The following is a 25,245-nucleotide window of genomic DNA, read 5'->3' on the forward strand; positions in this document are numbered from 1 at the left end:
TCTTCTTGTTGCTTTGTTTTGTTTGCCCTGGCTGGTGCAGGCCATCCGCTGAATGTCTGCACTCGCGACAAAAAGATGAGAGGCCTGGATTATTAGGCCTCTCCCGCCTACCTGCATTTTGCCCTGCCTTTTGCCTCGTTTGGATACCATTTCCTTGCCTGCATTGTGATCTTCTCGCAACATTTATGTTCGTTTAATGTATCGCGGCGTTGTCTGTCTTTTTTCTTGTTTCATATATTTTCGTCTATCGCCATCGCTTTTCCATTTGGGATTGGACATCTGTGGTCGTTAGAAATTAGAGCTCGGGTCTTTGACCTGATGATGATGGTCGAGACGTAACAGAACAATGACAGTCTATTGGGACAGCGTCCTTGTGCTATATCTCATAGTAGACCATTAATTGACTATATCGGATATCATTCAGTAAATGTAGACCACGAGTCCAGAAAGAATAATGTGTATTTTAAAAATCGTTAATCCATGTAAGGAAGCTCATGAAGACGCCCCATAGTTCTTAGCGTAGCTGGCATCAAAGGTCTCCTCATTGACAGCAAACTGCCGAATGAAGTCGCGCTCCAGATCGTGCGTCCGCCGACCAAGCAGCACAAGACTGTGCAGCGGCTCACCCATTTCAACCTCAGCCAACTCCTTCAGTGTACCGACAACCATCTTCTGGTCCGGAGCACCAACCCGCGCAGCACCAATAGCAAGACTATCAGGTCCATAAACACCCTCCTGGCGGGTCTCCTCGGTCTCCAACATCTGCGACGCACACTGCGCAACGGTCATATAACGCGGGGGCTCGAAGATCTTGCGTCCACGCGCAAGGTTCTCCATAGACTGCTCCTTCACCTTGATATCCAGTAGCACGAGGGTGTGCAAGCCGATCTGGACGTTCTCGCGAACGCGGTCGTAGAAGGACGAGGGCTTCCAGTTGTCAAGGAAGAACACCATGCTCACGGTCTGGCCAAAGTTGTATAGTTGCAGGCCGGTGCATCCGATACCGGACATGATGCTAGCGTTAGGGACGACATTTGTCTGGATGCCGAGTTCGCGGGCGCGTAGAACGAGGTCGGTGTGTGTGGTTGCGCTGAGTTCTGTCAGTAACCTGGAAGAACCTTTGAATGCCAGAGGTTGAGAACGTACCCGAAGGGATCGCCAACAACCAGGAACGCAATATCTGCCTTATCAGCTCCGGCGAGGATGTCGTCGCTGCCGGTCTCTACCAATTCACGATCCGCTTCAATGACAGGGCGGCCATAGAACGCTTCCTACTAGGTAAAAGTTCCAATTACTAATTTGCACACACGGAGATGCCAATTGCAATAACATGATGCAAGATTAAGGCAACATAAAGAAGCCCACTTACAAGCTTGGCCTTATCCACAAGCAGAATAGCAGTGTATGCCTCAAGGTAGACCCGGTCCGCCTTCTTCACAATTTCCAGCCCACGGACAGTAATATCCTTCTCATCGGCAAGGCCGAGACCCACAAGGTGCAACATGGCGAATTGAATAAATGAATGGATGAGAACGACTGATATCGAGAAAGAGAAATTAATCACCGCGGGGCAGAATAGTTTCGGCAGAATGACTCCACCGCCTGGATGCGGAGGAAGTGAATGTCCGACTATCGCTATCAAATCCCCGGATTGGAATCGGAATCCCTTCTCCTGCTCTTATTCCGCGTCACGTTGTTCATATTTGGTTTTCTCTCTTACTTCTCATAATATTTTGCTATCTGTATCTTTATAATTCGCCTCGTGTCTGTGTTAGGTTCTTTTTTGGGGCTGTCGCTATGAGTTCCGAACGCCAGCCGAAGTATCGGCAGGAGATCCAGCAGGTTAGTACTACCCCCTCCCGGTCTCATTCTTTGGCGGCGTGAGTCTCTTGGTCCTTTGGGTGTCTTTTGTTTCTCTGGTGGCTTCTGGGCCGTTGGCTGTCTATGCATTGGAAACGCGGTGTCTATAGGGTTTCGGGTCTGAGCCGCATCCGCAATAGGCATGAGGACATATCTCGAACAATATGCGGCGCATGATAGGGCATGACAGGAATTACACGCCACTGCCTTGAGGCGCTTGGCCTTAAACAGCGGAATCCTTTCATCATAAGATGGAGTTGGGTATACTGCACAATGCGAAAGTGGGAGAGTTGAGATGGCGGCTGCCATGTTGAGACCCTGCATTGCACTTCTCTTACGTTTCTACATTCCCATTCATCTCGACCTCTCACTTTGCATCGCGCATTTCTTGCTCTTTTCTTGGCCCCCAGTACAGACCATTGTACCTTTCTTCGTGATACTGTGCTGCTCACTGCCACATTGATACTTGATTATCTCTGGTCCTCTGCCTCGACTTGGTCACTCAAATATGGCTTCCTCTGATCCAAACCAACCGGATCCTCGCATTGTTCGCATCGCGCCTGATAGGCATGACACTACCGAATCGGCTGAGTCTCTGGTTCCATCAAATCTGTCCGAGAACGAGCCTCGCTGGGTCTGGAAATTTGGCAACTTGGTCTTCAATAGAGTTCGAAACAACCCTTCAGAGCCCGAGGACGGCTTGGAAAGCCGCATCTTTGGTGGCCCTGATGCTAGAGACATGGACTACAAGGCCGACAGCGAGTCAGTTTGGGACTTAGAAAGCTCTCCCTCAAAGACGTTTGCGCGTCTATCAAATTTGGAACACACTCTGTCTACGCCGAGTCATTCTTCTGTTTCGACCATGGGATCTGTCATGCCTGGTTATGTCAGACACCTGAGGATTGAGACGGAGGACGAAACCAACGACGGTGGGGTCGAGTGTTCCGATGTGGCCAGCTCTGAATCCCTCGTTCCTACCTCGGTAGCTACGTCCGAGGACCTGGAAGACACCGAGACCATTGAACTGAGAGAAAACTACGAGACCGAGCTTATGTTCAAATGGACTCTTACTGACCTAATACGCCAGATGATGTTTGTCTCTGGAGAAACTGCCGAACCATCCATTGAAAGTACGACGTTAATTGAAGATATTACACGCCAGCAGGTGATCGAGATTGTAAGGCTCTCTCCCACTTGACGCATCGTTCATCGCTGACAGCCCATTGAAGCTTACCCGCAGCACTGCACTTGCTACAAGGCGTGGATCACGATCAATCTCAACCGATGACCTGATTTTCTTGATTCGGCACGACAAGGCCAAGGTCTCACGTCTCCGAACCTTCTTATCCTGGAAGGATGTCCGCAAAAACGTCAAGGACTCTGATGACAAGGGCGGCGGCGATGCAGCTGACTTTGCTGCCGCCGATGATGCGGCTGGTGTGGTTGCTGGCCCCCAGGATGTCGCCGCTAAGCCAAAGAACAAGCGAGCCAAGGTTGGGCTGGCATGGGACCCCAACAGCTTCTTCTCCATACAGGTGCCGGAGCGCGAAGATGAAGAAGACGAAGAGGAAGAAGAGCAGAATTACGCCACTCTGCAGCGCCTGGCTGCTGCCGACGAGCGCACCAGGCACATGACAAAAGAGGAATACGTCTTCTGGTCCGAGTGTCGCCAGGCCTCCTTCACCTACCGGAAGAGCAAACGTTTCCGCGAGTGGGCAGGCTTCGGCATTGTGACCGAGTCCAAGCCCAACGACGACATCGTTGATATCCTGGGTTTCCTTACTTTCGAAATTGTCCAGACTCTTACAGAAGAGGCGCTCAAGGTCAAGGAGCGTGAAGACCACGAGAAGAATCGCGGTGGCCCTGACGCCGGCGACAGTGCCAAGAAGCGCAAGCGCGAGACTGGCCTGTTCGATCCGCCTGAGGAAGGCCGCACTCCGATCGAACCTCGACACATTCGCGAAGCATATCGCAAGCTCCAGGCCACGCCTCAGAAATCAGTGGCGATGCTCCTCCACAACGCCCGCATACCTGCTCGTCTTCCATTGCGACTGGTCAGTATACTAACTCACGATTACTTATCAATTTACTGACAATCCCGTGCAGATCTAATTTCCTCTCCATGAACGTTGTTGTTGGACGTTCTTTTTGCTTTTTCACGTCATGATAACTAGCGGGAGTTTCTGGCAATACATATGGATGATACCCACGGGGCAAATTTAAAAGGCTTACGAATTAAAGGTTGTAACTTTATGTATGGAACTTGGTTTCCGCTGTATAGAGCGACCGTTCATGACGTAAACCGGGTCAGGTCGAGGTCTAGGAGACAGTAGTCGCCCTAATGAATGGCCTATGTTAAAAACAACAGATATGAGCATAAATGAGAATCTGCGTCAAAGGGAAGAAATTAAACAACGTGGAATCCCATTGTTGACCAATTCTTTAGCGGCAAAAGAGCATTCTCAGAGGTAGCTTGCATATTCTCCCATTCTATAGCGGTCTACCAGCAAGGTCGAGCGTGCCTTTTTTCCACAGAGAGAATCCTTTAGTATCGCGTTCACCTGTTCATTTTAGATAACTAGAAATTAGCAATGGATACTCATGCAAAAGGGAGAGAGAAGTGAAAGGGAGCCCGGATCCAAGCCTATGATCGGACATCATATAACTAAAACTTGATCCTGTTACTAATCAGTGGGCGGCTGGCCTAATGGCAAGGCGCTAGATTTCGGTTCTAGAGATTGCAGGTTCGATCCCTGCGTCGCTCGCTTGTTTCTTTTTTTTTTACGTTTTTTTTTTTTGTTACTCTTTCCTCCAACCCCATCCGCCTATGCTGTTTTGAAATAAACGTCAGCGGCTCCACTTACTTGCGACAGTTGAGTGATGGTCGCCTTTATACAGAAACCGGTGAGCAACAGGCCCAAGTAGCTCTACCTATAACTACATATACCAAACTTGAAGTAGTAAAATATAATTTCGGAAATAAAGTAACTATAGTATCATCCCCAAACTATTGCAGGTGTTCATCTACTTGTCACTGGATATATTTCATCAATATTTGAAATAGAAGCTATTTTGTGCCAGGTTCGTTTGGCTTTTCCTGCAGAGCTGACTACCACGCCATCCTGGCCAAAAGCCCCCGAGGCCAGCGACGAACAGCAGCTTTTCTTCCTTCATCCAGACACAAAAGCCCAAGGCCTAGAGCAGCGGGGAGGAAATAGTGCTCAGCAGGAATAGCCGAGGTATCAAGGACCACCTGCAGGCTAGGAACATAAAGCCAAATGACCGAGATTCCCAGCGCAAATGCAATAGCAGGAAACAGATACAGGTTCTGCGTCAACTTGTTCAATGCTGGAGGATGCTGGAAAATCGAAAGAAAGCGCGTGCGGACTGCCATCAGGTTGAACCATTGCCTATGAAGAATTAGCGCAAAATCCGAAAGACTTGCATTTCAAGGAATCAATACTCACATGATGACGAGATTCATGAAGTAGATCGAGCTTGCTTCGTTGACTTTGGCCGTGTAGTAATCTGCATCAACCCCCGGGGGCAAATCACCGAATTTGAACCAGAGCTCAGAGAAGTGAATTCCGTTCCTCTGTAGGTACCAAAAAGCCATGGTAAATGAGAGGGCTGTCTCAATCATGCCAACTAAAGCATATGAATGAAACAGGAGCTTCCAGTCGACAAGTCGTGTTTTGGTTGGATGCCGAGGCGGGCGGAAGAGCACGTCTGCTTCTGGAGCCTCGTATGCTAGGGCCACGGCAGCGGCACAATCCGTGAAACAACTTAAAGGAAGTCATGTTAGCTGCGCATTCAAATGTTGCTCGAGGGTATGCCTACCAAATGATGATCATCAAGAAAGATGACAGGATTTGAGGGATTCCGAAAACTAGATTGCAAAACACGGGCCAGAACTCGGACCATGAACCTGCCGGCAGAAGATAGGCGACAGTCTTTTTGAGATTGTCAAAAACCACACGTCCATATCGAACGGCTTCAACAATTCCTGCGAAAGAATCGAGCAGGACCATGTCAGCAGCCTCGATAGCGATGTCAGAACCGCTGGCGAGACTGATGCCAATATCGGCAGCTTTAAGGGCAGGGGCATCGTTGACACCGTCTCCTGTCATGCCGACAATTTCTTCCCTCGATTGGAACTCACGAACAATTCGTAGCTTCTGGTTAGGAGTAGTACGAGAGAACACAATCTCAGGATACCTGCACAGCTGATCCCATTGATATTCGTTCAGGGTCATCAAATCCGGGCCACTAACAAGCAAGGCAGATTGGGATACATCCACGTGCTTTTCGCTCGTAGTCGGATATTTCCGAAGAGCGGATGCATCATGGACCGAATCGGTGGCGACAATGCCACACTGACGGGAAATAGCCAAGGCCGTAAGTCCGAAATCGCCGGTGACCTATGCCTCTTGGTTAATATTGAACTCTCATGCTTTCGAACAAAACACAAACCATGAAGACTCGTATCTGGGCCTGACGTAAGATCCGAATGACCTCTGATATTTCAGCCCGCGGTGGATCAATTAAGCCAACCAAGCCAACTAATGTCAGACCTTTTCCAGCTTCGCGCAGCATGTGGGACTCAAACTCCAAGGAGCTAGGCCCAGCCGGTAAGCTGTCTTGGGCGAGAAGCTTACGCGCAAGCAGAATCACACGTTTGCCCTTGGAAGACCATTGATCTTTCAAGGATTTTATCGCCGCTAGATCGTCATTGCCTAGGGGTCTCAGTTCGCCATCGGGGCACAAAACTTGCGAGCATCGTTCGATTAAGATATCCGGGGCTCCTTTGATGGTAAGAAAGCTAAACGAGATCAGCATCAATGTCACTTATGAAAGCCACAGGACATACATAGAGTCAGTATTCATGGATTCTCCAGGAGACAGACAAGTGACAGAAGCTTCAGGGCTGACTGGCTTCATGGCTTTTATCATGAATTTGTTTTTACTGTCAAAAGCAAGATTAAATATCGTATGCCAGGATTTGCGCAGCTCAGTGACGGAGCCAAGGCTCTCTGAAAACCTCAGAATAGCTTGGTCGGTGGCATCGCCGAAAATGCGTCGTTCACTGAGTGGACCTTTGATCGATTCATTTTCAAACTCAGCAGCATTGCAAAGGCCAGCTATGGCCTGCAGTTGTTGAAGAACAGAGCGATCCAATCTTGCAGCTGTGTGGTCACCCGTGGCATCCAATGTGGATGTCGTTACTTGCACAGCATAATCTGTAACAGCCATTCGATTCTACGAATGCAGGTTAGTATCACCTGGAAACTGCAGAAATAGTCGTTTGTCATAGATAATATGCCCACATACTCTGGTCAATGTGCCAGTCTTATCAGTGCAAATGACTGACACCGAGCCCAAAGTTTCGACGGTCTTGAGAGACTTGCATAAAACTTGATTCTTCTTCATCAAGTTTGCTGTAATTGTCAAACTAGCTGTGACTGCAATCGGAAGACCTTCGGGAATATAGGCGATTGCAACGCTCACGCAGTCAACAATGAGTGTAGGCACATTGATGTAGTCGGGATGGGCCTTGTGAAGCCAACCACCCCTGAAGAGACCTTAGCCATTGTTTGCCCAGAACACGGTCAATTGGGAATCAAGAGAAAATGAGATGATACATACCAGACAGCAGCCAGGATAATGATCCATGTTACCATGATGATAAATATAAGAGCCACAAATCGAAGGACTTCCTTTTCAATAGAAGTAAGACCTGTCTTTGGCTCACCTGCCAACTTGGCAATTCGACCAAAGACCGTGGAATCGCCGGTAGCAATGACAATACCAGTCCCACTACCAGAAACACAGTGAGTTCCTTGTAGACCGATGCATCTTGTTTCGAGGTAATTGTCAGATGTCGACTCCACACTACCCTTGGTTGGCTTTGATTCTCCTATGTTGGTGGTGAGTATCGCATGCATGTACTCAGACGACCTCCAGCGAGTGACTTGAAAGTATACTTACCAGTGACCACAGATCTGTCCACACTCATATCATGTGATACGTCAATAAAACGTACGTCAGCTGGAATCTTGCTTCCTGCTTTGATGATCAAAGTATCCCCGGGAACAATATTGGTAGCAGAAACCTCTACCCGGGAACCACTGCGAAGAAGAAGACAGGATTCCGGAAGCATTGCTGTGATTGAGGCCATCACACGGGAGGAAGAGTAGTCCTGCCAGGCATTGAACACGGCTTGAATGACGAATACCGCGATGAGGACAATACCCAAAGCTAAGTTCGCAACTGCAGGTGGCTGGCCCAGGGGCTTCCATGATATAAAGACCAAGATTCCACCAGCGAGCAGAATCGATCCAAATCCCTTGAAAAAGTAGCCGACGATCTTCCAGAACCAGGGATTTGGCAACGGCGAAATTTTGTTCAGACCATACTTCTGCAGTCGCTCCTTAGCCGAGGCTTCGGAGATGCCCGCTGATGCATCGACGTTGAGGCGTTTTTGGATCTCTTCAGCAGGTACTATATGCCAATCGATATTTTGCCATTCTGATCAGATATATCAAATTAGGTCGTCATCTTGCCCGGAGGAAAGGCGATTCACCTTCAGCCATTTTTTCTTTTTCTCCTTGGCGTTTGAACCGCCGCTTTCTTTCACCGTCATCCTCGATTTCGAAGGAACTATTTCAAATCAGTTGGACGTGACGATAAGGACGAGATGAAGATGAACGTTACAGGCTCCGATATTCAATAGGAATGGCAGACTTCGGATCGATCGTTCGCTGGCTCGAATGCCTATCGACTTTCTTTTCCCGATTCATGTCACTTCCAATGCCACCGGGTGCTATCGTGATACGATCGGCAGCCTCTTCATCAGCGTCCTTCCAGCACAAAGATGCCACCGGCTTCGCCATTGCAAGAGAATCGAGTAATTATAAGCTGGAATAGATGAGCCAAGTAAAAAAAAACACCACATTGCGCCTAGGAGGCCATTTATAGGCTTTTTATCCCTCATATGAAGGGAATTGTCACAGCCTCAAATCATCCAAGGTCGGCCATTTTCCGCGCAAGGCACCTTCACGAGGTTGAGGGACTTTGAGCAGCCAATAAAAACGAGTCCACCCATATAAGGTAGTCCGTCTGCGCCACTGACCATGTGTCGGCCACGAGGCGTGCTTCCGATGTGGGGGTGCGCAATATCAGACATCCTGTCAACTGCTGTCGTACCGTATTTAGTGGGTAGATAGGTCTCAAGCGAAAAAAGATGAGTGGAATGAGAAAATCACGCATATAACTATAACATGAATCAGGAGTTCGTGCTAGCGCCCCCGACTCACGGCCTGAGACACGTCTTTCGCCCTGTTGTAAATCGCTCAACGTCTAGATAATCGTGGTTACTACTGTCGCTCTTACTGCGCACCCAGCTGCGAGTAATTAGCCAACGGATTCGCGCAATGATGAAAAGAGAAGGTGAGAGTATAACTCGCCAGGACGCCTGCTACCTACGTCAAATGCGATCGGTGGGGTACTCAAAGTAAACGCACAGATGCCGCAACACTATTCCTAAGGCCTTTTTCCATAGAAACAATTTCTCCCGAGATGGCTGCTGCAGGCTATTACTGGGATATTTTCGATGATACGCTTCTGGATACTTCATCAACCACCCAAGTGGCCGAGCAGTAACTCGGCTATCACATCTTCCTTGGTCTAGTGGTCATGATTTCCGCTTGTCATTAACACCGATAAGCGCGGGAGACCGGGGTTCGATTCCCCGAGGGAGAGTTCTTTTTTGATTTTTTGATCTATGCAATCCGCTTCAGTTTGAAATCATTGGGTGTCGAAGTCACTATTTCGATAATTTTATTTACAGTATCATCTATTGAAGGAAAGACAATGAGGCTTTACACAAAATTCCCACTAGCTCACACGATGCGACGCTTGAGACTAGATACTTCGCAAGAGGACCCTTTGCGATAGGAGCATAGTGTTATATTGTTCACATGGAAGTTGATTTGGTAAAAATGTTCATATCTTCATGAAATTGACATTCAAACATCAATGACCTGGTTGAGCTTCAATAGCTGTCCACCCACCAAACGCCTCGGCATCATTTCCATTCCGCCATCCCCAAGCAATGCAATAATGCCGCGCAAGTAAACGCCATTCTTCCATTTCATCTAGCATTTCAAGACTGGCAACACGCTCTTTCTCCTCGTCGCTGACCCAGCGCTCCCAAATGAAATCGATATCAGCTGTAGCCTGGCCACTGTCGAGCCCATGCTCGCGTAGTCGTGCTCGCTGTGCTTCCAATGAGGCGTATCGATGGAGAGTTTGGAGTTGGATACCTCGTGTCGCGAGGTTAGAAACCATGGTGCGACCGAACGCGTCGTCCGGGCGAATTGGTTCGTATAGGATCAAGCCAAGAGGAGTCTGCGAGCTTTGTGGCGCGTCCTGTCCAGCTCCAGTCGGTTTATTCAATGAGCCGAAAAGATGTTCGGTAAAAAAAGAGACTACTTGTGCAGCTTCAGTTGGGGAAAGGTATATCAGACAGCACTCTGAGATCAACAGAGTTGGCAGTTTTGTATCCACGCCTGGAAGTGTTTCTGAAAGAGAGCCACCCGCCGACAGCGATCGCAAGTCCACAGGGTGGATGTGGTACGAAGGGGAGTGTAGCTCGTTGCCTGATTCAGAGACTGTCACGCTGTCTACAGAGGGATCGAGCCCGAGTGCCCGTTGTAGAGAAGGTGTTGATCGGATCGCACGAATCTTCGTGGCCGTGTTGACGGCAAAGTCGAGCTCATGGTAGATTATGTCTGAGGGCTGGCGTTTGGAGAAGAGTCTGAAGATTCGTGTATCTGAGCCAGCGCCTAGCGAGATGATCTGTTTCTTGCATGTTGGGGATTCTGGAGAGTAGGGACCCAGAAAGCGGGTGACGAGCTGGTCGATTGCGGTGGTGCGAACGTAAGTCCCTGTGTGGCCGATGTCCAAGTCAGCAATTGCTCCGTAGAGGGGTTCTATGGTGGATTGACCTCTGTTTATGATCGGAAACCTTCTGGTTGCGGATTCGGGAGGTGTAAAAGCTGTTGCGTATGGGTCGTCGAGATATCCCAGCTCGACAGCGCTCATCCTGGAGACGCTGGCGTCATTGTCGGTGCCCTGCACAACACGATCCTTGCTAGTCGGGTGACCATGACCATTTTCAGCGCTACCTATTCCGCGACCTCGGCCTCGTCCTCGGCGGAGCGTGTTGAGGTTGGGAATTCGAGGCGCAGCCATGAAGGACGTGAGATGGAGGAAGCTCGGAGTTCGGTGGGGAAGCCCCGCGGTGGAATGTCGTCACGCCAAAGTTCGTGTCTCTACTCAAAAGTTTCCACTGGGTAATAGTTCATACATAAAGTCGTATCTTTTGAATGTTCTATCATCTATAGACTAAACACATGCAACTAAACATATACAAAGTTGTTGCGGCAAAGCGGGCAAGTGCTCTGGTTGCTGCTCTTAAACCAGCGGAACAGACACACCGAGTGGAAGGTGTTTTTGCACGTAGCGCAGCGCTTGTTCGGTGTCTGCATATCCGTCGAGATGACCGAGTAACAAATAGCACACTCGCTTTGTCCCTTCAGAGCACCCTGGACGTTGCGACGGAATGCTAGCAGGCCATCAACCAGATTGCCGTTGGCAAACATGATGACGCCCTGGATGGTTAGCAACCAGCTCTTCCACTTTTTCTCATCTACAAGCACTCGACTGCGGCCGACGACAATGGCGGGGTGAAGCGGGTACGCGGATGGGAGGGAGATTGAAATGGAGACTGGCGGTGACTCCTCATCCACGGGGATGCTGGCGATGATTTCAGCTGTCTTGGGCGCAATTCTTACGCTCAAAGCCCGTTCCTCGTCAGGATCTTGGGTGGAAACCCACTCAGTGACACCGTGAAGAGAGTCGCCGATCACAAGGGGCGAGATCTGGAAATGGTGTTGGTTATGAAGATTATCCAAGGCTAGGGTTTCACTCACATATTTCTCGGTCCAGGCTTCCACCGGTCCCTTGATCCGTTTCTTGGTGTCGATCCACCAATTCTTGGTCATGTTGGCCAAATGTCTCAAGCAAAGGTAGTACAAATGAATCAGAAGCCATTCGGTTTCCTTTTCCGCGGTTTCAGACTGATCAGGCTCAAAGGACAGCACATCAAGCTTGGATGCGTCTGCGATCTTCCCATGCGACTTTTGAAGGAAGTCAAAAGTAAATTCCAGAAGCGGAATCAGAATGTCATTCTCCTTGATACTAGCTGTGTAGTACTCTTGGACGGGCAGGGACTAGTAAAAATATTAGCTTGAGGTCCAACAAGCGCCTGGAGAGAAATGAATAGCATACCGCATTGGAGAAGTGATCAAAGACTATCTTCCAGCTCAAGAGATACGATCTCATACTTGTCCACATCTTATCATCTCCCCAAGACATCGATACTCCCTTCATTGTTGGTGTCTCAAGTAGGAGAGACACAAGTTCATCGGGTAGACTAACTGCGGTCTTGGATAGGGCCACGTCAAAGGATACCTGTTCTTGGACCTGGGGGATATATCGATGAAGAAGAGTGTATGCGGTGCGTTGGACAGCGCGGCTGTGCGCCGTCAAGAGACCAAATACTCCGCTGAATTCCTCAAGCTTCTCAATGGGAATAACATTGATCAGGCGTTGCAAAATGTCAACAGCGACATCCCGAGGTTGATGGAACGTGGTTGATGAGTCTGGTCCGCGTTAGAATTCTTATGGCAAAGCTTCAGAATTGGATTAAAACTCTTACCGAACTTGCCAATGGTGGAAGCCAGCTTGTTGAATAACCCAGTCTTTTGCTCAGACCAAGCATCCTGAAGATCATCGTTGCTATCGTCACCCTCGGCCATGGACTTAAGACGAGCAAAAAGTCTGAAAGAGGACACGAGCAGTGGAAGCCCATCTTCGCTTCCATTGGTCTCCTCCAAGATCGTGCTCAAGACCTCCATGCTATCTGCCCAATGGGATCCAAAGAGCTCAGCGATACCAGGGATAACAAATGTTAGTGTCTTAACAATTTCAGCCTTTAATCCGAAGGATTCGATGCCAGACTGAAGGCATTCCAACAGATGCTTGACAAGGAAAACCACTCGCTGCGCTGGAATGGTCGAGATGACATCTTCTTCTCCAGACAGCAAAATGTTGAGAAGTGCAAGCTTTCGCAATCCTAGGGATTGTTAGTAAATGGACGTAAGTAGATTGTCCTTGGACACATACCACTCGGGGAAGGATCTTGGGGCTTAAGCCCAGTCGAATCAGCAATCAGCTCGTTGCAGATTCGGTTTCCAACGGGGTTGGATAGTATCGAGCTTCGCAGGATAGCAAACCACGACGCCGAGCGGATGCTGTTGGCAGTACGTGCCTCTCTGCAAATTTTGGCAACGTCATCAACAGACTTGGACTTGTCCAGTGAATCTGCGGATGCCATGATCTTGACAAATGCCTCTCCAATCCTATAATCGATGGAGGCGGTCATGCTAAGTGCCTCTAGTTTGCTTTCCCAAAAGGAAACCAGAAGAGAAGAAACAGTCAAGTCTGAAGAAGCCACTGACTCCTTTGTGCGAATCCAATCGCTGACCAACTGACGCCCTTTGAAGACAACCTCCAGGTATTCCTCACGTTGGTCTGCTAGCTCTAGGCCTGTAATTCCATTGGAGCTCTCAATACTGAGGTCATCATCAATTAATTGAACGGCTAGGGGGACGAAGTAGAATAGTGTTTCAAGGCTCTCCTGGTCCAGTTTCTTGGTAACATCGGAGGACATAATTCTAATCGTGAAACTTGCCAAACGGAATGCAGCTGAGCAATGTGCCGAGTCTCGGGGGATAGCAAGCAACAGGGCCTTGAAGGAATCGGAGAGATCGCGTTGGACCAAACTGACTGCACCACCCAGCGGACTTGTGATGGCTGTCGAGGGCCGGGGTGGTAGTTGAAGGAAGGGTTCTAGCACATCCTCCCATGCATGGTGAGATGGCAAAACATCCTTCAAGCTGTACGCAGCCTCGTGCGACTCAAGGCCTTGCAGCAGCTCCTCCGCAATGGCAATCAGAGACTCGATTCTAGCAAGTCGTCAGTACAAAATTTGATCACGGGAGGTATGATATCACATACGATAATGACTCCTCGTTTGCATGGGTCAGTCCATGGTGGAGGATCTCAATCTTCGACTTATTGCTGGTATCGCCAACGACAGTCTCCTTGAATGTCTTCATGATAGACTCGGCCATCTGCGCCACTTCCTCAGAGGGAGACTCGGTGAGGAATAACAGTTTCCCAGTCAATTTAGAGCCGTGTGCTCCACTTTGGAATTCACGCACGGCCGAAGGTACCGTCTTTCCAAGGTGAGAAAGCCCATCCAAGGCATTGAACACTGTTTCATCCAGGGACAGCGAATCAATGATCGACAGGAAGATACCATCCATCAATTCACCTCGAGATGTCTGGTTTTGAAGAACAGCAGTGATAATCGGCCAGTGAGATTGACTACCCTTACAAGCTTCATTCAAAGCCCGCATGACGACGGAAGTAAGTTTAGCTTTATCCCCAATCTCATTGAAGTTGAGCGCAGAGAGCAAACTTTGGAGAACCTCAGTATTCGAATGCTCTGGCTCCAGCTCCATAGCCCGCTCGACGACGTTTTCAAAGCTGGCAGCGAACCCATCCCACTCTCGGCATGCCAGCATAATTGCAATGAGGCGGTCTGCTGAGGGCGAAAACAGGAGTTCCGGCGCATCCTTTTCAACGAATTTAGCAAGCTCTTCGCAGCTTTGGGCAACAGAGGGCACGCTGCGAACGCATTCCTGTACAACTCCAGCAGCGCCATAGGGTTTGCCATTGCGCGAACGTAGGACCTGCAAGCAACCCTCCAGAAGGGACAAGTTTGATTTCTGGAAGATCGCCTGCACCTGTGCCTCATTCTTGGTTTCTGCAACCCGCGAGAGAAGGGCAGGTTCCAAAGCAAAGAGACGCTTTGATTGCACGCAGATCGCGTCCTGAGATAACTGGAAGTCCTTAGATTGTTCTGGTGATGATAACTTCACAGTTTCGAGTAGCTCGTCCGAAAGCTTTGTCCACATGGATTGTAACTCCTCGGTGTGCTCGTGGGAGGATAAAAGGGCAAGACAATCAGCACTAATACCTTCGCCTGATTGGAGAGGAAGTGACCACTGGGCCTGATTAGACTCAGGGCGCACATACTGTACAACCAATGGGGAAAGCCTGTTCTGGATAAACTCTGCTCTCTGCTCCTGGGGCACAAGAGATACAAGCCAGGTCCCAATCTCAATGTAAGATTTCCATCCAACAGTGAGATTTTGACGAGGCTCTTCCCTAGAGTTGAGGCCTTCCTGGAGGGCTTCTGTGATGGTCACTGCACTGCCAAAAGTAAATTTCTCAGCAGTAGATGATTTGTCAGCTCCGGCGAGCACCTCTTGGGGCAAAATTCGGAGCAACTGATCAAGGTTTGACCAGAAATTTGCATGGCCTCCTTGGGAGCCTTTTTGGATGTATTGTCGAAGTCTCTTGGATGCAGAAGTCTTGCCGGAGTAATCGTCTGTCCACACGGAGGGTCTTGATGAGGTCAAAAGCAGCAGGGTTTCAGACAATTCAGAGGCTGAGCCCAGTTGGGGAATGGAAAGTGATTTTCCGATGACAGCAGAACTAACAGCCTTCCAGTCTATCCAAGCAGGCTCTCGGGACACAGCTGATCGCAGCAGAATATATGCAGATCGGCGGACAAACGGATCCTCATGGCTGCAGAAAGCCCAAAGAGATTTGCTAGCCAGGAGGTTCTCTATCTCGGGAAGGTTTTTCTGTAATTCCTCATCTGCGGAATTGCCTGGACAATATTGTCAGTTATTTAGTCGCATCGCTGGACAAGATAGCTGGAGATACCTAAGATGCGATTGAAGAGCATAAGCGCAGCTCCCACGACACGCGCATATTTTGCCTCGGCATCATCCCTTTTCACAGTCCGTTCATCACTCAATGTCAAGACCGTCTGGTGAAGAAGGACATCGTCCACGAAATCTAATATAAAGCCTTGGAACACCTTCCACACATTGCTTCTCTTGTTTTCGGTCGAGAACACTTTAGTAAAAGACTCCAACGCGGAGCGGTGGACTGGTCGATCATTGTCGTAGAGTCCTGCGATCCACGCTCCCACAACCTTTGGTAGATAAGGCGCAACTCGTTTGCCAACAAGACTGGCAATTGAGCCTTGAATAAGATGAGCCAATTGTCTGACCCGTCGAGAGAGGTCAATTGAAGCTCGAGGATATATTTTCACCTGCAAATATGAGCTTTAATTTCCGCTGCCGCTATAGATGAGGAGGCACATACCCATGCCTCTAAAAAGCCATCATCCAGAGTCCCGTTGTTCTTTTCCACGGAAGCAATATGCTCCTTGAGTTCTTCCAGAGCCTTTGTTCGTGTGATATCATCTTTCTTCGACAGGTTTTTGAATGCGATCACCAAATGCTGGTCCGAAATGCGAGAGAGATCCGGCGGTTCCGCAATGTATGTGAGGGCAGACGGCTCTCGGCCATCACTACCAAATGCACTGGAGAACCCACCAAAAGATCCAAAGGCGCTGGCAGCAGCACGACTGCTGGAGGCCTGCGACTTGAACTTTTTGCTCATGGGGGGTATGAGGTCACTGTGAATAGCGGGGGAGCCTCGAAATTCGACCAGCCCAACTCCGGAGAGAGAAATTGATCTTGGACAGGGTGTACAAGTATGCAGCAATCCCTCGGTGATCTGATTATACCTCTCGTCACAGTGAATGTTGAGAACTGACAAAGAGAGAAAGTGATATCAAGGCGGGCGGACACCCGATAGAGAAATCACATGACTCATGTATTTTCCCCTTTGGGACAGCAATGATCAAATCGGAGCTCGTCTCTGTCTTTTCTTCGCTCTGCTTCTTCGGGGACATCAGCCACCATGAAGTTCTTCATCGAGTACGGCCCCATCCTTTTGCGCGCACCTATTATTGAGCTCCCAACTAACCTCTGCGTCTTCTCAGTGATCTTCCGGTGCTGTTCCCGTACCCGCGCATCTACCCCGAGCAATATGCCTACATGTGCGATCTCAAGAAGACCCTCGATGTCGGGGGTCACTGCGTTCTGGAGATGCCCTCTGGAACAGGCAAGACGGTTTCTCTTCTCTCGCTGATCGTCGCCTACCAACAACACTATCCGGAGCACAGGAAGCTCATTTACTGCTCGCGAACGATGTCCGAGATCGAAAAGGCGTTGGCGGAGTTGAAGGCGTTGATGAAGCACCGCGCAACTGAACTTGGACATGAAGAAGAGTTTCGCGGCCTCGGACTGACCAGTCGAAAGAACTTGTGTCTACACCCTTCCGTGAAACGAGAGAAGAGTGGTACTGTAGTCGACGCGAGATGCAGAAGCTTGACAGCCGGCTTTGTGAAGGAGAAGAAGGAGCGCGGGGAAGACGTTGACCTTTGCGTTTACCATGACGTTTGTATTGCCGTTTCCGTGACCGTTGAAGTATTCTAACAAACATCAGAATCTTGACCTTCTCGAACCGCATAATCTCGTCCCCCCGGGCGTCTTTACTCTCGACGGTATATTACGATATGGAGAGGAACATAAGCAGTGTCCTTATTTCTCTGTCCGTCGGATGGTATGGTATCTGCTGGCATGACAAACGGCTCTGTTTCGGTACTAACGCAATCGCCTAGATGCCTTACTGTAACATCATCATCTACTCCTACCACTACCTTCTCGATCCGAAAATCGCCGAACGAGTATCTCGAGAACTCTCAAAGGACTGTATCGTGGTATTCGATGAGGCGCACAATATTGACAACGTCTGCATCGAGTCGCTTAGTATCGACATCAGCGAGGATGTTCTCCGCAGAGCTACTCGAGGCGCATCCAACCTAGAACGCAAAATTGAAGATATGAAGAGCACGGATGCCGAAAAACTGCAAAACGAATATTCGAAGCTCGTGGAAGGGCTGCAGCAGGCAGAACAAGCTCGCGAAGAGGATCAGTTCATCTCGAACCCGGTGCTACCAGATGACCTGCTCAAGGAAGCGGTTCCAGGAAACATCCGCCGGGCGGAGCACTTTATCTCCTTCTTAAAGCGTTTCATTGAATACTTGAAGACTCGGATGAAAGTGACGCATACTATCTCGGAAACACCGCCCTCCTTCTTGACACATTTGAAGGATCTCACTTACATCGAACGAAAACCCTTGCGCTTCTGTGCAGAACGCCTAACATCACTCGTGCGAACTCTCGAGTTGATAAATATCGAGGATTATCAGCCGCTTCAAGAAATTGCCACTTTCGCAACACTCGTCGCAACTTATGAAAAGGGTTTCGTTCTCATCCTCGAGCCATTCGAATCCGAAGCGGCAACAGTGCCGAATCCAATCTTACATTTTACATGCTTAGATGCTGCCATTGCCATTAAGCCTGTTTTCGACCGCTTTAGCTCCGTTATTATCACTTCGGGAACTTTGTCTCCATTGGAGATGTACCCGAAGATGCTCGGGTTCACGGCTGTCATGCAGGAGTCGTACAGTATGACCTTGGCAAGACGGTCATTCCTGCCGATGATCGTTACCAGAGGCTCTGATCAGGCTCAGGTGTCGTCCTCCTTCGGCATCCGTAACGATCCTGGTGTGGTGCGAAACTACGGAACACTTGTCACCGAGTTTTCACGCGTCACTCCTGATGGCGTTGTCGTTTTCTTCCCTTCCTACCTGTACATGGAGTCCATCATTAGTATGTGGCAGGGTATGGGCATTTTGGATCAAATCTGGAACTACAAATTGATTCTTGTGGAAACCCCTGATGCTCAGGAATCCTCACTCGCCCTGGAAACCTACCGGACCGCCTGCTGCAATGGACGTGGAGCGATTCTCTTTTGTGTCGCCCGGGGAAAGGTGTCCGAGGGGATCGATTTCGACCATCACTATGGCCGTGCAGTCTTGTGCATTGGCGTGCCATTCCAGTACACAGAATCCCGCATTCTGAAGGCCCGCCTTGAGTTCCTTCGAGAGAACTATCGCATCCGAGAGAACGATTTCTTGTCTTTCGACGCAATGCGACACGCGGCACAATGCCTGGGTCGCGTGCTTCGAGGCAAAGACGATTACGGAGTCATGGTGTTGGCAGACCGTCGATTCGAAAGAAAGAGACCTCAATTGCCGAAGTGGATCAATCAGGCAATGTTGGACAGCGAAACAAATCTCAGCACAGACATGGCTGTCTCGAATGCGAAGAACTTCTTACGCACCATGGCTCAGCCTTTTAAGTCCAAGGACCAGGAAGGTATTTCCACCTGGAGCTTGGCCGACATTGAACGTCACGAGGCAAAACGCAAAATCGAAGAAGATCGGATGATGAGACAAGAACACACCAATGGGCACAAAATGGATGCTGTCACTTCGTCGGCATTCGAAGCCGTTGATGATGAATATGACGACGACATTGATCAGGACATGATGATGCTCGACGCGTAGTAAACCGCCCTTCTTTTCATGTTCATTTTTTTTCTAGGGTATATACCGGCGCCGCGGTGGACTGGCAAGGAAAAGGGGCGTTTGGGCAAAAGGCATGGAAATACGGAAACAACATAGCATGGAGAGGTGTTAATTATACCGGACCAAAAATTTTAATCCATAAATCTTACTCAAAACATCTCATTTGTATTATAAAGAACCTGGCCCCATAGGACGGTCATATAACCCTACAAGCTTGAAGAAATATGAGCTCGATGAAGTGAATAGTAATAGAACTCTATTTTACTAGAAGATATGCTGATATGAACAGGGACAGGCACTTTTGTGTTCCGCTGAACAAGAACTCCAGATCATCGACACGTCAAGATGGCAAAATGGAACAAGATCTCAGGATACAAACAATCGCAGGAAAATATACAGGTGATAGAGCACAAAAAAAATGCGAAACAACTCCAACAAGAAACCGACTATGCTACAGGAGCAAGAACGTCAAATGCACCGGTTCCAACGGTACCGGAACGACCGACAACGATTCTGCTACTCGGGCCTTGGAGGTTATCGGAATCTCTCTCGAGAACAGCGTCCTTGAGAGCGCCAACAGTGGTCTCGAAAGACATCCGAGCAAATGGCGAGGTGGAATCCTTGACCAGACCGTTACGGCTGAAGGCCTTAAAGCCACCAGACTGAGTCATCACATCACCAATCAGGTTCAAATGACGGTTGTCGACGGAGATAGAGTGACCCTTGAAAACGGCATCCATTTCGCGGACGATGGTGGCGCGCGCGGCTTCAACACCGTAGAGATTGAGCATATCATGAACCGAGTTGGTGTACAGAGAGTGCGGCTTGATGATGTCCTGGTAGTCACGCATGGCCATCAAGTTGACACCATCGGTCATGACGCAGGCAGGCTCTTCCTTCAGCGGGTCGGCCTCAACGTAGACACAGTTGCCAATCTTTTGAACGGACTGAATCACGGCTTCGCGAACAGCCTTCTCAACGATAGGAAGGAGCAGCAGCTTGGGGGTCTCGATGTCATACTGCAACTGGACGTTGCAGGAAGTACCCTTCTTGGGGTCGAACTTGAACTTGGTGATCTCCTCGAACTTGCTCTTGACATCGTCCTCGATATTCTTGCTCTTCGTGGCGCTTTCGTCGTCGGAGTCCGAGTCCGAGTCATCGTCCATGTCCACATTACGGCTGGCTTGAACGTTCTCAGGCTCGTCGTCATCCTCATCAGGCGTGTCTTGACGGTGAATGATGTCTTGTTCGTCGTCATCGGGACCTTCGTAAGACACCTGATTGCTCCGGTTCTGACCCCCGCGGGCGCGCTTGGCGTCGTCCTCATCATCCTCGTTGTCATCGTCAGCAAGCTCAGCCTCGCGGTCAGGGCCACTTGGGCCGTCGATAACTTTGCCAACAGAGACACCAATCTCGGGCTGAGAAGTGGAAGCCTTCTTGCCGGTCTTATCGTCATTGCGCTTCTTCAGTTCGGTCCTGGTGTGCTTCACCAGGCGAGCAATGAACTTGTTTTGCAGGGCGTTCTGCACATCCTTGGTTTCAATGGCATACGCCTTGCAGTACTCGTCGACGGGGAAGAAGGAAATGTCGATATCGTAGATCTTGGCCTTGGAGTGGCCAAGGCCAGCGCCAATGCGCTCGCTGACTTGCACCTTATCAACAATCTCAGCAACAGTGAGCTTGCTGATAGCCTTGGCAAAACGCTCGGCATCAGCGTTAGGGATTCCCTCGTTCAAAAGGAGAGTCATTGTTGGCGTCATGATGGTGGCACTAGCAGTCATGACAATTTCACGGAGTCGGGGAATACCCAGAGTCACGTTCTTTGCGGAGTGACCAGCCAAATGGAAGGTGTTCAATGTCATTTGCGTGGAAGGCTCTCCAACAGATTGACCGGCCATAATACCGACGGCCTCGCCAGGATCGATGATAGATTTCATGTACTTCATGTTCATCAAAGCATCGAAAGTCTTCCTGGTGACCACACCCTCGATATTCTTCTTCTTGTCCTTGAGCAAGCCATCGGGGTTGGTCTCCCAATACTATAGAAAATGTAATTGTTAGCATTAGATTCCACAAGTGACAAAAATATCATGCGTACCTTCTTCAGATCCTGGGCGAATGCCTCAGATGTACTGCCCAAGTTGCCTCCGGGGGGATAGCGAGCCAGAACGGGATCTTTGCAATCAAGATTTCCGGTCTTGCGGACCTGCTTCATTGCGTCCTTGTGCCATTCCGAAACCTCCTCCTTGGCCAATTTGTGGTACAGCTCGGACGAAACTTGCTTCGAGACGGAGATATGGTTCTCAGCCAGGAAAGCGAAGTCCTTAAGATGAACCTGCTTAGTAATATCGAGACCGTCCTCTCCGTACAAGAACTGGACAATCGAACCATCGGATGACTCGCGAACAGAGGAATCATACTCGGCTCTCAAGCCCTCCATACCCTTAATCAAACAACGTTGCAAATAACCTGAACGGGAGGTCTTGACGGCGGTATCAATCAGACCTTCACGACCGGCCATGGCGTGGAAGTAATACTCCTGGGGTTTGATACCAGTCAAGAAACGGCCAGAGACATAACCGCCAGCAATAGGGTGCGTTTCGTAGGCCCGGAACGATGGCAGTGTTTTACCACTGATCATGACCGGCACGCGACGACCTTCCAAGACCTGTTGACCCAGGTTGCAGGAAATCAAGTTGGCATTAACACCGGAACCCTTGGCACCAGAAATAGTCATAGACTGCATCTGGTTCCAGGGGAAAGGCTTGGCAAGACCAGCAGGGAGACAAGAACTGGTGATATCAGAAGACAGCTTGGCAGATCTGGCGTTAGAAACGCTATCCAAACCGCTCTGCTTATCATCATCGCGAAGCACGTCTTCCAATCGGCGCTTCAGCTCGGCATCCTGGTCAGGCACGGAAGTCTGATCCAGAGTGACGTACTTCAGAGCAACCTCACGACCCATGGCAGAGGCAGTGCTCAACTTCTCCTTTCGAATGCGATCACCCTCCTTGGTCAAACGAAGATCATCAATACCACAAGTAAAAGCCCGCATGTTCAAGAAGCGGGTGAGAAGTCGGCCAAGGATACTCATCAGCTTTCCAGCAATGGTATGGCCGTAGATCTCGTGCACGGCATCAATGAGACCCCCAGCAGACGGACCAAGTTGCTTTTTGTCGAGAATACCGCACAAGTACTCTCCATCCTTGAAGATAACGTCACCCTCTTCATTGTTGTCTCCCCATCGGTTACCAGGGGTAGAAGACTTGCCCTTCAGGGTGAGTCCGGCATGTTCCTCGGGCTTGATGTTCTTGAGAATTGTCGTAATGATCTGCTTGCCAGTCCAGAGATACTTGGGCTTGATGAAAGCAGGCTCCACCAGTTCGATGCGATCTGAGACAATGTGCGAGTTCTCGGGCCTCAAGCAATTGTAAAGAAGCTGGTGGTAGTCCTCCTCGTCGAAGAACGAATCACGGCAGGTAAACCAAGTACCCATGGAAATGTGATCCTGGATAAGACCTCTCAAAGGCTTGCCAGAAGTGGCGACCAAGTATTGGTGGTCAGCATCTGCTAGCATACGTGCCTCAGCTTGAGCGAGCTCATTTTGAGGGAAATGCATGTTCATCTCGTCACCATCGAAATCGGCGTTGTAAGTATTACAGTTGGCGTAGTGCATGCGAATAGTTCTCTCGTTGGGGAGCACACGAGCCTTGTGACCCATGATAGAAGGCTTGTGGAGGGTGGGCTGACGGTTCATCAAGACGTAATCGCCGGTGGTAAGGTGGCGGTAGACTTTCTTGTTGCGCGAGCCCTTCATGCGCCAGTTTGAGGGCGCAAGCAATTGGTTTGCAAGGGCTGTGCGCTCATCCAGACTTTTAAACTTCAGGTTGACAACTTGGCCAGTCTCATACTCGATCGCGGCAGCACCTGGGTACTTATCAGGTCCGTTGATAACGGCTTCCTTCAACTCCCAGAAGTTATGGTTTGTCACAGGCTCAGGGAATGTCAACTTCTTCGCGAAGACAAGCGGCACACCAATCTCATTTGTCTCAAGGTTCGGGTCGGGCGAAATAACACTACGGGCAGCGAAGTTGACACGCTTACCCATCATGTTCTTTCGGAACAAACCCTCCTTCTTTTCCAGAAGTTGCTTAATACCATTGGGCAGGTTTGCGATGGCCGCACCGGTCACAGCAGTTCGCTCGCGATCAATCAATCCGTTGACATGATCCTGGAGCTGAATGATGGCCTGAAGAAGATCACTGTAAGTGCGCGCACGAGACAGGGCCTTCTCTTCTTCATTCTGAATCTCCTTGCTGATCTGATTGATGAGATCGCATTGCTTTAGAATGTTGGTGAAGGGAGTGTTTTGCTGTGCCTCCATGACATCGCCAGGGCCTTGCTGAACAGCGGGGCGGTATTTATTCGGTGGTACCAAAAGGTTCTTGATGAAGAACATGTCCGCAGACACGATCTTCGACCCCTTCGGTGCGGGCCGAGAGTTGTAAACGAGTTGCAGAACCTCGCCATCCTTCTCGAAAAGAAGTCTCAAAGCACTGTAGACCTCCGAGGAAGTCATGAATTCCTGGCCGGACGCAGCTTGCGCTGTCTGCTTTGTGACAGCAGCCCCACGGAGAATCTCTTCCTCGGCGCCGTGAACCTCGGACACAACACTTCCAGCTCGGGTTCCGTTTACTTCGGGCTTGTGCTTCTTCTCCTGGTCGAGCATGATCAAGGTGTTGGGGGCTTGGAAGCCGCCGGTGAGCATGGCGAGCTTGGACTTTTCCGGCAGAGCCTTCCGGAAAATCTTGTTGTAACGGTCCTTTCGATAGGCAGGAGTAATTCTGTACCAAATTCCAAATTAAAGACTGAAAATCGCAAAAGCTTTGAGTTATTCGGGAACATACCCGCTGCAGTTGTAGCATTTCCGGTTGCCGTTGATATCTTTGAGGAAAGTCTTGACCAGTTCTCGTCTTTGCTCTGCGGCAATGGGGTTCTTTGCACCGGTCATAAAGCCCTCCAGTCGGCCGTCTTTCTTGGCTTCTGAGATGCTGCGGTTGACATAGGCAATGCGCTTTTCCATAATGGTCTCGTCGTCATCCTCCTCATCGTCTGAGTCGTCTGTTTTACCCTTCTTAGGACCAGACTTGGCGGCCTTTTTAGATCCAAGGAGTTCAACTTCGGCGACTTCTTCGGTCAAACCATACTGCAAAAGGCGCAGCTTGCAGGTGTAGAGGTTGACATCTGCGCGGGACATCTGAAGACGGTGGCAATAAACACACTGTGCGCGAAGCAGACGGTAGATGTGATCGAAAAATGTGACGTTGTAGACGGGCACAGGAAGCTCAATGTGGCCGGCGTGGCCGGTACACGACCAAGAGTTCTGTCGACAAGTAGTGCAACTGATCATCACGAATCGTTGTCAGATGATTGCACGAGAAAAAAAGTCTTCATAAAGCTAAGAACTTACATATGGTCGCCCCATGCGCCCATAGCAGGGTCCTGGAGACCACCAGGGACTGGGTTGTTAAAAGAGTCCAGAGTCGGAGTATTGTGAATTCTTTTCACTGATAGCTTTTTGATCTCTGCATCGGAGTAAACGGTGAAATCCACCCCGGCAACACTCGAGGGGACTGGGCGGGTGAAGGTCGCCATTGTGTCCTGCAGCTCCGGGAGCGACAGAAAACGCTGGCGGTGCGAAGTCGACTTCTGTAAAAAGTCTCCAACGTTGCGGGTTGCGGATGAGCGAAACTATTCGAGCAACTTTTTTTTTCTGCCCGACTCCACCGCTCACCTCATTTTGGGTATCCGCGACTAACGTTGAATCATCA

At 49.6% G+C, this 25,245-nt stretch overlaps 7 protein-coding genes across 7 annotated transcripts; 2 read left to right on the top strand and 5 right to left on the bottom strand.

Annotated features, from left to right (window-relative positions):
• Positions 1-492: 492 nt before the first annotated feature.
• Positions 493-1,504, bottom strand: dph5 (diphthine synthase; the record flags this gene model as incomplete). Its single annotated transcript, XM_056881390.1, has 3 exons — positions 493-1,090; positions 1,147-1,271; positions 1,370-1,504. The coding sequence occupies 3 exons, from the start codon at positions 1,502-1,504 to the stop codon at positions 493-495; spliced, it is 858 nt and encodes a 285-aa protein (XP_056746628.1).
• An 864-nt stretch (positions 1,505-2,368) lies between these two features.
• N7443_001335 (transcriptional regulator SPT3) lies at positions 2,369-3,972 on the top strand (the record flags this gene model as incomplete). Its single annotated transcript, XM_056881391.1, has 3 exons — positions 2,369-3,037; positions 3,090-3,914; positions 3,967-3,972. 3 exons carry the CDS (start codon positions 2,369-2,371, stop codon positions 3,970-3,972), a joined length of 1,500 nt encoding a protein of 499 aa, XP_056746629.1.
• Positions 3,973-4,969: 997 nt separating this feature from the next.
• On the bottom strand, positions 4,970-8,753 carry N7443_001336 (cation-translocating P-type ATPase; the record flags this gene model as incomplete). Its single annotated transcript, XM_056881392.1, has 10 exons — positions 4,970-5,270; positions 5,328-5,645; positions 5,701-6,281; positions 6,334-6,682; positions 6,731-7,119; positions 7,192-7,432; positions 7,507-7,777; positions 7,849-8,388; positions 8,444-8,520; positions 8,575-8,753. 10 exons carry the CDS (start codon positions 8,751-8,753, stop codon positions 4,970-4,972), a joined length of 3,246 nt encoding a protein of 1,081 aa, XP_056746630.1.
• Positions 8,754-9,894: 1,141 nt separating this feature from the next.
• ppm1 (protein C-terminal leucine carboxyl O-methyltransferase ppm1) lies at positions 9,895-11,115 on the bottom strand (the record flags this gene model as incomplete). The annotated part of the gene is made up of 1 exon (XM_056881393.1): positions 9,895-11,115. One exon carries the CDS (start codon positions 11,113-11,115, stop codon positions 9,895-9,897), a length of 1,221 nt encoding a protein of 406 aa, XP_056746631.1.
• A 167-nt stretch (positions 11,116-11,282) lies between these two features.
• On the bottom strand, positions 11,283-16,533 carry N7443_001338 (ubiquitin-protein ligase RKR1; the record flags this gene model as incomplete). The annotated part of the gene is made up of 7 exons (XM_056881394.1): positions 11,283-12,155; positions 12,214-12,587; positions 12,644-13,060; positions 13,111-13,952; positions 14,005-15,730; positions 15,787-16,180; positions 16,234-16,533. 7 exons carry the CDS (start codon positions 16,531-16,533, stop codon positions 11,283-11,285), a joined length of 4,926 nt encoding a protein of 1,641 aa, XP_056746632.1.
• Positions 16,534-16,836: 303 nt separating this feature from the next.
• Positions 16,837-19,393, top strand: N7443_001339 (TFIIH/NER complex ATP-dependent 5'-3' DNA helicase subunit RAD3; the record flags this gene model as incomplete). The annotated part of the gene is made up of 4 exons (XM_056881395.1): positions 16,837-16,853; positions 16,919-17,375; positions 17,425-17,541; positions 17,600-19,393. 4 exons carry the CDS (start codon positions 16,837-16,839, stop codon positions 19,391-19,393), a joined length of 2,385 nt encoding a protein of 794 aa, XP_056746633.1.
• A 467-nt stretch (positions 19,394-19,860) lies between these two features.
• N7443_001340 (DNA-directed RNA polymerase I core subunit RPA190) lies at positions 19,861-25,069 on the bottom strand (the record flags this gene model as incomplete). The annotated part of the gene is made up of 4 exons (XM_056881396.1): positions 19,861-21,453; positions 21,513-24,258; positions 24,322-24,816; positions 24,885-25,069. The coding sequence occupies 4 exons, from the start codon at positions 25,067-25,069 to the stop codon at positions 19,861-19,863; spliced, it is 5,019 nt and encodes a 1,672-aa protein (XP_056746634.1).
• Positions 25,070-25,245: the final 176 nt, after the last annotated feature.

The sequence above is a fragment of the Penicillium atrosanguineum genome, assembly GCF_028827265.1.
Source record: "Penicillium atrosanguineum strain IBT 20685 chromosome Unknown utg000001l_segment0_segment0, whole genome shotgun sequence".
NCBI lineage: Eukaryota > Fungi > Ascomycota > Eurotiomycetes > Eurotiales > Aspergillaceae > Penicillium > Penicillium atrosanguineum.